Source organism: Sinocyclocheilus grahami, unplaced genomic scaffold (genome assembly GCF_001515645.1).
Source record: "Sinocyclocheilus grahami isolate Dianchi unplaced genomic scaffold, SAMN03320097.WGS_v1.1 scaffold191.1, whole genome shotgun sequence".
Taxonomy (NCBI): Eukaryota; Metazoa; Chordata; class Actinopteri; order Cypriniformes; family Cyprinidae; genus Sinocyclocheilus; species Sinocyclocheilus grahami.
The window spans coordinates 221,990-232,427 of record NW_015505370.1 but is presented as its reverse complement, the minus strand read 5'-3'; the positions used below and the strand labels follow the sequence as shown (position 1 = coordinate 232,427).

The window sequence follows — 10,438 nt, the reverse complement described above, 5'->3', positions numbered from 1 at the left end:
CTTTGAACTTTGAAAATAACGAGCATTCTGCAGAAATCTGTGGAGATTGCACGTGGAGAGCAAGGTGAACCACCATAACACAAATCTCTTTAAAAAACACTCCCTGTCTAACATCAAAAAACAGCTGCTTGAAATTACAAAATCCGGTTAAAATCAAGATTTTGTGAGCCACCATTTGTGCATCTGAGCATCAATGGCCTTTGAACACTCAGCCTAGATGAGCAGGACTTTAAAAATTCTTCTAAATAGTAATCTTAGGGCTGAACACCTGACTCAGCAGTAAAGGGACCAGAAGAAGGATACTTCAACGTGTCCCGGTCTGAACTCACTAAGGTTTTCTTCTTTCCCCCTTAACACTAAAGTCTTGATGTTTTTGTCAGCTCTGGTCACGTGTCAATGACCTCACGGGCCGGTGAGTGCTCTTCTGGGAGGGTGGTTGTGGCATTTGGTAGAGTTTGATTGTGTGGCACAGAGTTCTGCTGTATCTCCATGGCAATCCCAGCTGGATCTTGTGGGGGGAACTCTTTAACTTGTCGCCGGTACTCCAGGAAGGTGCAGGCTTTAGTGGCAATTGCAACAACGTTCTTCCCGATGAAGATGGTCGAGACTCTGCTGTCTTGGAACAGTACCATGTTGACACCTCGAATGAGGATGGTGACAATGTTGATGGTCACCAAGCTGAGGACCGGGTAGAGCATCATCTTCTGAGGTGACACATGCTCACCCTGCACGCTGATCTCACTCAGAGAAACGCAAGGCAGTATGAGCAACAGGATGTAGCAGTAGAAAAACATCAGACCCTCAGCCCAGATGGGCAGACCTGTCCTTTGTGGCTCCCAAAGGTTAGCCTGGATGTCCAGGACATCCAGAAGGTCAAGTGCAACCCAAAAGAGTCGACCCCGCATGTCCTCCTTCTTCCGGAAGGTTCTTACATACTCCATGCTGTCAAGCGCAACCAGGACAAGGTAAAGTCCGGGTACGCAAACCGAGAGCAACAAAGTCAATGCTTTCCGAGCTACTGTCTCCAGACTTTTACGGTCAGCCTTGTAGTTCTGGAAGACAAAGTAGAGCTTGATCTCCAGAACGAAAATGTAGAGGAACCAGAGGATCATGGCGTAGCCACGCTTCGCAGTCCTCACCTCAGCACCAACCCACACCGCCACGTAACGCAGGACTATAAGAAAGCATATATCTCCAACCAAGACGATGATGCAGACCCCAATTTTGCGTGGGCCCTGATTCTGCTCCACAAGATAGGCATCCATGAAGGCCATGCTGGTCATGATCACAATGGTGGTTAAACACACATGCCGCTTGTCAGGGGGTGGCAAAACCATGTTGCTGTCTGTTTATCGAAGTAACAAAAAACGAACAAATCGTATCCGTCAAAAGTAGCAAGTTAGTTCATGGTGTGCAAACTGTTGTCCATTGATGCTGCTGACTGAGGAGCCCGTTCAGCAAAGCTCCACACAGTCCAATGGCCACTCTTTACCGCATTTCGAGCTTCACATGTCCTCCACACTAGTATCGTATATCAATATCTCTTTGATTCAATGTGACTGAGATATATCTGTATGTGTATCCACTGGTGAGCCAGATTAAGTTGACTTCCTGACCTAACTGACATAGGTCTGCTTGTCTGTGTCAGCTGACCCATATAAGCAGCATGGCTGGATACTGTGCTGGTCTATTGTCGCTGTCTCTTATTCCTGCATTGGAGCTGAGCGTACACAGGACTATTGTCAGTCGTGCAGACAAAATGGGTGGTCACAGCTCTCTTTCTGCTCTGCTGGCTTTGAGCGCCTGTGAATTAAAGAGAGAAAAATTAGTTCTCTTTAGAGAATGTGTTTGACCTTGTTCCAACTGATGAAGCTTTAAAACAAAACACTAGGGGTCACTGTGGTAATTTAGCACAATCAGATGTAATTAACCGTCCCACAAGTCCTTGGGTTGATTTTACATTCCTCTAAAGCCTTTTATGTTGAATAGGCTTTAGCTGTTTTGGAGGACACTGAATTTGTCATGTTTAAATATCCAAAAAGGAATACTTTTTTGTGTGTAGAAGTAAGCATTCAGTCACTTACAGTGCATAGTGCCGGTTAGCTGGTGCAATGTAGCCTGAATTATGATTTCAAGCTCTTTTTTCCTTACCATGTGACTTCATTGCTCAACACTTTGAATACTTTTAATTGAAAATATCTCCTTTTTGTATGGGTTCTATACGCTATGCAGCATTATCCATACTTAGACATGAAAGTGTCAGCTGCTAGAATATCATTCCCTAATATTCCTATGAGTTCTGAGTCACCAGCTTCCATAGCAACGGTTTCTATTGAGAGAGTGATAATAAGTGATAGTGAATCTAACGCAGCAGGGAACCCTCGGATTTCTGGAAAGCGAGATATTACTGGATGTGCGACAGACAGAGGGTGTGCACTGACTCTGATATCTAGGTGTGAGGTGGCTTGACGTGAATGACAATAATTTAAAAAAATATATTTTCAGCTGATTCTTTGTAAATTTCAGTAGGCATGAAGGGTAAAAAACAACAACATAACATTTAAATGCTGGCATCTTCCTGGAAACAACTGTTTTAAGATAAAGAAAATCTTCCGGCTGAATTGTGTTCTTATTAGGACTCAGCTCACGGTCACTAGATTTCCTCTTCAGCTGGAATATTAGGGAACGACACATACATTTAATCAAGAAATTAGCGCTGATCAACAGATCTGTCTCTTGTATTAAATTTCAATCACAGCAACATTTTGCACACCACTCATACAGTGGACCTTCACAATCTCCTATTGCTAGTTAGTTCACGTCAGTGCTGCTCATGTTTGATATATATGGAAGCAAACATTGAGACTATTTGTTTGCACGTCTCCTCAAGTGATTGATTTCTATCTCAAAGAGATAGCAATCTTACACACTAAATCAGTACTCTGAGAGAAATACATGGAGCCATAGAAAACTAATGGATGTTAAAGAAAAATATAGAGTGCATGTGGCAGTATATCTTGTATTGTGTATGCTGCTGTTTCTGCAATCATAATTTTTACCTACATTTATCAATGCATTTAGCTTTGGATAGGAATTCTGGCTCCATTCAGTGTAAATTGTGTTACGGATCAATACCTCTTCTGCAACATTATGTAAAGCAAGGTTGGGACCTGATGGACATGCTCAGATAAAATGCCTTGTGACAAATTATTGAGTGACCCCAGTTAAAAACAAGTTTAATTTTCTAATCCCATAAAAAAATATATATTACAAAGTAGATACTTTTTTTTCATATCAACTGTCTTTTTTCTGACATGTGCAGTAACTTAATTTGTCTGTTCTTTCAATATGACTGCTCTGTTAAACTCCTCAGAACATAATTTGGTTATGTATTGTGCCTCTACACTGCTTCCGGCCTCCTTATTCTCCCTTTCTTTTCTATTCTAGTGCACAGATTTTCATTTCTGACAACATGACTCTCTGGCCTTGTGAACTTCTCTCATCTGTTCGGTTTCAGAAGGTGCAGGAGCGGAGGATTTAACTATGTATTTTGGAGAGGGTGGAGGGAACCACAGATTGAGACTTAACTGCATCACACAAAGCATGATTTTTTTATGATGTATTTTGCCTCAAAGGATAGTTCAAACATTATTACATGTGCACTTATACATATACATATGAATATGTTATTCATGTTAAATTACTTTGAATATGACATTCAGTTGTTTTACATGATTTTCTTTTATTTTCCCAGATTTTTGTCTCAATTTAGGAACCGATAAAATTCCAATTTGGTCCTTTTGCTGTAATTTAAATCTGTTTTAAGTACTTTTCTGTTTGTTTTGACCTAATTGAGTTTCTATCCTAGGGATCTATAAGATTTGTTTTTTCTGAATGTTTGTTTCTGCCTACAAAGACATCCAAAGGTAATTTTGAGATAAGTAAAGTTGTGAGATATAAAGTCGAACCGGGAGATATACATTTGGAATTACAAGTTGCAACTGATAAATAATTTCACAATGTGATAAAAATAAAGTCACAATTATGAGAAACAAAGTCACAGTTGTGAAATATAAAGTCAAATTATAAGACAGAAAGTCATATTGTGGGATATTAAGGGGTATAAAAAAAACTCAAGAATAACAACAACTATTTATTGTCATCTCATGGTAGTTCAGGGTTTTTGGTAGAAGATCTGAATTTTCCAAGGCCGGTCTTACTTCTCTATAAGACACAAAAGCACATCCACACACATTCCTCTCCCAATGTACTGTACTGTAAGTGAAGAGAGCAATGGAGTGAGAGCATTAAATCAAGAGTTTAATTAAAGTGGCAAAACACATGGGAGCAAATAAGTGTCTGAAGTAGTAGAGAGCGAGCTCATCAGCCCAATCAATACACACATGGGGAATATTTCCCTCCCGTGAAGCAGACAAACCCTAGACACTCACAGGAGCCCATAAGGCAAAGCATTACAGGCAGTGCTTCAAAATGCAACACGGTTGCACAGAAACACAGAAATTGCACATGAAACTGCTGCATTGCAGCTGCAACCTATATAAATAACAAATGAGAGCTCTATAATATCTCAATAGTTTCTTTTTGACAGAAAGAGGAATAAATGATGCACTACCGAAGACATTTCTGCTTCAGATGTGTCTTCTGAGAAAAAAGTCCAGAGTGATCTCACATATGTCTTCACTATTTTCAGAAGATCTCAACATCTTTACCAAACAAATAATATCTGCAGATAAGTCTGTAGAGATTTCAATATGAACTCAAATATTCCTCATAAATTCTTCTAAAATCAGTTCTTCTAAGATATGCTATTTACATTTTGTTGCACAGGATTAGAAGTTAGAAATATAATATAATAAAATAAAATAATGCATTTCCCTCCAAATTGTCATTACAATTATATATATATTTATATATAGACAGTACATACATATGATACATATGATACATATTATACATATACATTTTATTTAACTTATATTTATGCATCATGGCAGGCCCAACACTTTCAAAACGAGCTGTCTAGCATCTTCTCCAGTTATTTACACCTCTGTTTCCCTGTTGACACAGATCTAGCGACTTCCAAACATGCTTAGCAGAGTAAGCATGAACAAAGCTTACTAAACTGTTTAAACATGGGGTGATTTGCATTCCGCATCGAGCCGGAGACACTTTATTAATTTTCAATGAGCACACAACAAACTTTCCCGAAAGATATTTTCGAAAGAAAGTTTATAAATGATGTTTAATGTTTCATTTCTCATACATACTTAACCAATAGAAAAACAAATTAGTTTATTTAAAAGCCGCCATAAGCCTATGGCTCTGTCACGCATTCGCTGACAGATCAGCAAGAAGTGAGGGGCCGGATATACTGTATATATACTGAATAGAGGTTCCAGTGTTGCTGTGGTAACAGGCATCCATCAGTCTGAGACCCCCAATAAAAGAAAACAATAATGAGTGTGACTCTTATTTCCGCACAGTAATGAAAAATAAAAAAGAGCCTCTGTGCTCCAACTTGCCTTGAAGTGGAGGATTTCGTGCTCTTTTCCTCTTCTCATCTTGGTGTTATTACAGCAAAAGACTCTGAGATCAGAAGGATCTATAGTTTTCTAAAGCCCTTTCTGTGGACACACATGGATATGTGGCTTGGTATTACAAAACATAAACACAGACTGCTGTTAAACATTCCCTGCGCATTTGTGTTTTCTGTGAAAATGCCGCATCGTCTCTGAGTATTAAAAGAGAGTCAGTCAACTAATCATTATATGAAGCGATTCAACAGTCAGTTATTCTTATAGAAAGTGATACAGCCATCAATTATTCTAACAGAAATTGATTCACCACTCAGTATTTCTTATAGAAAATGAATCCACCATTAATTCTTATGGATTTTATGACAATGTGACTTCTGTCACATAGGAACTGAGGTTGTCCTTGTATCTCCTCACCTCTCTGCCCACCTTAATCTGGTCCGTCATCCCCCAACCCTCATAAGCCAGGTCTCTCATCCTCCTCCATCTCTTTGGAGTCCTCTCCAGGGCTGTTTGATACTCTCCTACTCATTGATTGACCTCTCTCCCTCTTTCCACTGCAGTCCTCCCCCTTTAAACAATACTCAGCAGAGAATGTTGGTTTGAGTGGGTGTTATATAGTGAGTGAGGTGATAAGAAACAGCTGTATGCAATGAGTACAATCAGTGCAGTATGCAAATCGTGCAATGAATGATGGGATATGTAGTCCGGGGTGCTATGCAACAGTCGTGGAGCTATATCAGCAAGACTAGTCTGAGCTCAGCAACACAGACTTATAACACTGTCTTGTATCTGCCCAAAGACAGACAGGCCAAGACCCATCCTTTAAAACAAAGACGCCACATGAACTTCCCAAATGATGAAGCAAAGCCCCCTCTATGGGTTTGGGCTATTTTAGTGCAATGTCAGTTCATGTTCCAATTGATGTTTACATGGTTTCTGAATTAAAGCCCGTGGAACAGTATTTACTCTATCAACAAGCTACCAGTTCTATACTTTTTGTATGCTATTTAAAACGAATCTCATCAAAGTCTTATTAAGCATATGCATTTCTAAACATTTTTTTATTTTTTCCTCAAAAATAGTAACTACAATAACACAGTAAAAAACATATATAGATGCTATTCTTACAACTGGCCTATTATTTATAGTCCCCGTCTTTTTGGACCATTAGTCAACAATCCTCAATCAACACAGCTATAAGGATTACGGCAAAAAATAGCTTTAATTGAACCCAGCCGAAGTGCTGCTAAAAATCTAATCATTTTGTACTTGTGATTATTTTCTCATATTTTTGAAGGAGGCACTGCATTTTCAGAGAAAACACCTCTAGCATGAGATGGCAAAGCTGAATTTCTGAAATTACTCCAGTCTTAAGTGTCACATCATCATTCTAATTATATGCTGATCTAATATGAATGTTGAACGCAGTTTTTGTAGCTTAACATTTGTGTGGAAACCAAACATTTTTTTTTGCAGGATTCTTTGATTAATCTAAATCCAAAAGAGCAGCATTTTTGGAACTAGAATTATTTTGTAACATTATAACTGTCTTTACTGTTACTTTTATGAATTTAGTGCATCCTTCCTAAATAAAAGTATTAATTAAGTATTTAAAAAAAAAAATCTGCCATGTAGAGACAGCAAAATATTGGGAGTAACAATTATGTTTAAATGCATTGGTAAATCACCTAAATTACTGTGTAGGTACAAAACAAGATCAATCACACATCAATTTGTGTATAAGGCCAAAGAAAAAAAAGTCAAAAGAACGACTATTATGAGACAGAGAAAGCAAAGGCATGCCAATTGCCACCAAAAAGCCGGATACATATGACATTTTGAGCTCAACTATTGCGTAGTAGCACAAGAAGAAAACACAGCTGTTCTCAAATCTGTGAGTTTCCGACTTGGCACAGAGTGCATAGAGCCTTCAATATTTTGCACACTGGAACACAGAAGCGTGCAAAAGAGAGCACATTTCTTCTGTTGGGGATATGCCCCAAGCACTACTTCTGCTTCCCCCTTTCTGCCATGACCTCACTCATTCTGTCCTTTAATGCCTCACTTCCACTCAACTCACTTCCTCTCATCTCTGTAGCTGCGCTCAGAGCTGCTTTATCCCTATGAAGCGTGCAGTAACAGGATCTGTGATGAATGGTTCTGCGAAGGGGACTGTTGCATGTTCAAAGCCCTCTCAACAGCAGACGCGATGCCATGTTGAATCCCTTTCCACGGTTTAATCACCAAACGCTTGCCATCTGCCTAAATAATCAAAGTAAGACTTCCCCGGGTGCCAGCCAAAGCTGTCTGACCACCTCCATGGTGCCTTAGGATGGTTGACCTTGCAGCATCTGCTGGAGCGGGGAGGAATGGGAAAGTATTGGGAAAGAGACGCACTGAGAGATGAGAAGATGATATAAAGTCTGCATCAGCATATATTCTCAGCAGGAGCGGAGTGGTCGTGCAGAGTGTGCAAAGAAACCAGACCTTGTATTACACAGAAGGCAACTACCAGCACAAGGTACAGTACAAATTTTTTAAACAGTACTAGCTTTTTACTACGTATTGTTTCTAAGTGACTGGACTTCCATCAAACTTAAGAGATTTTTTAGGTTTTAAGTCTCTTATGCTCACCAAGGCTGCATTTATTTGATTAAAAATATAGTAAAGACAGTAATATTGTGAAATATTATTACAAGTGTTTAAAATGTAATTTATTACTGTAATGGCAAAGCTGAATTTTCAGCGGCCATTACTCCAGTATTCAGTGTCACATGGTCCTTCAGATATCATTTTAAGAAACATGCTCAAGAAACATTTCTTATTATCAATGTTGAAAACTGTTGTGCTGCAACTGTTTTCCAGCCTGGCACTGTTTTCAGCAGCACAAACCTTTAGCGCCATGATAAAATAAATCATATTTTACCTGAGTTGTAAATCTGAGTTTGCAGTCTGTTTAATGTGATGCAATAACAAATCTGTTCACTGAGAAATAGCGGCAAGAAACGTTTTTCAGTGAGTTGTCCTCATGGGCTGCCTGAATAAACAAACACAACACCACCAGTGTAGTCCGATTCACAAACAAATGACTCGAATGTGCCAATTCTTTTTAGTGAATCAGAAACATTCAACACAACCAGTGCAGTCCAATTCCAGAAACAAATTACTTTTATGAGGCTGTTCTTTTATGAATAGTTCAAAATACAAGTTAGCATTTTGTATCACTGGTATCACAATACACTGCCCTGTGTAATTAACATTATTATTTAGGAGAGAAAGAATTTCTGAGATACTTTTCCGTAAATAATTTTTAAGTAGCTATGAATGAGAATCTAATTGAATCTAATTGTTTTCTAATTCCTACACAGGCCTAGACCTCAGTCATATGATGGAACTAGGATATCACAGACTTAGGGGTGGCCTTTTTGACTTAGCAACCACCTTTAAGAACTTAGCAACCATATAGCAAAGCCCTAAAGCATTTGGCATCATGATGGCGCAGCACTCAAAAAAAAAAAAAAAGTTAACATTTTCTTGAGGAAGTGCACTGAAGCTGTATGTAGACAAGAATCAGAGCAACTGAAGCTGTATGTAGACAAGAATCAGAGCATCAACATTACAAGACAGGGTTAATTAACAAAAAATAACTTTAAATCCCAAAGGCACTCTCTAAAAGCAATATCAGACGAAGAGATTTCACACCATTTAACCAAAACAAAGGCTTTGTCATTTTTTAAAATGGAAAACACAATCTTTTTTATAACAATTATTCACAAAGTACTTGACACTTTACATGGAAATGTAAAGAGCCATCAAGTAGTCTGAATGCAGCCCTGCAAAATAACGGCTTCCAGTAATAGTTTTTCTAGTCCATGGAGAGCTTTTGTCAAAAACAGCTGTTTTTCTTCTCAACTTAGCATTTACCCCTTAACCTATTGATTTGTCTCTTTGAACACTGCCATTTCATTTCACTGGAAGTGGAAACACCAATCACAAGCACCTCTCTTAATAAGCAGCCTTCATGCTGTGTGCTACTGTGAAAAAGGAAAAGACAAGAAATATCAAGGAAAGCATATATAGGTGTTGTGTTCTCTTTTGCGATAAGAGGCTCACAAAAACTTTGGTTCAGATTCTTATTCTAAGGTAGAATCTGATGGCACACAAAGATCAGGCCACTTTCATAGTGAAAGATGTAAAACTTTTTTTAATTCTCAGATTGTCAGAACACTTCCTTTTAAGTACTATAGCTGTCCTACTTTGTTCTTATCTCACCTCTCTCTCTGAAATTTTTCTCTACATCTTTCCTTTGCAAATTGTTCTTCTTGACACTCCAGTTAGTCAACTTGGATGTTATCCTAACATCACTTCATTGTTACAAAGTATTCTCAGGTCAGCCCTTGCCCAATCTGTATCTCTCTCTCACGTATAAAATCTCTTTATTTTCAGATTTTAAAGTCTCTTAAACCAGGAGTTTTCAAACGTTTTAATGCCAACCAGGGGCCCATATTTTGATACTCTTTTAATAGTGTTTTGGATGTACAGTGGGGAAAAAAAGTATTTAGTCAGCCACCAATTGTGCAAGTTCTCCCACTTAAAAAGATGAGAGAGGCCTGTAATTTTCATCATAGGTATACCTCAACTAGGAGAGACAAAATAAGATAAATTGTCTTAACCTGCAGCACAGTAGTTCAGTACAGAGTGTTTTCTGTTTTGTTAAATATTACTATATTTTATAAAACATTACTATTTCAGTGTGAGAAACATCTCGGTTACGTATGTAACTCTCGTTCCCTGAAGGAGGGAACGGAGACGTCACGTCGGAGGACCGACGAAATTGGGATCTCGCTTAGAGGGACCAATCTACTTCGAGTGTAAACTAA

At 38.6% G+C, this 10,438-nt stretch overlaps 1 protein-coding gene across 1 annotated transcript in view; it reads right to left on the bottom strand.

Moving 5' to 3' along the window:
- Positions 1 to 308: 308 nt before the first annotated feature.
- The window catches only part of tmem121aa (transmembrane protein 121Aa), a 22,238-nt gene continuing 12,108 nt past the window's right edge, over positions 309 to 10,438 (bottom strand). The window contains exon 2 of the mRNA XM_016284943.1: positions 309 to 1,803. Coding sequence (XP_016140429.1) covers positions 387 to 1,337 — 951 coding nt within the window. The 5' untranslated portion in view covers positions 1,338 to 1,803 and the 3' untranslated portion in view covers positions 309 to 386. The remainder of the gene's footprint in view (positions 1,804 to 10,438) is intronic.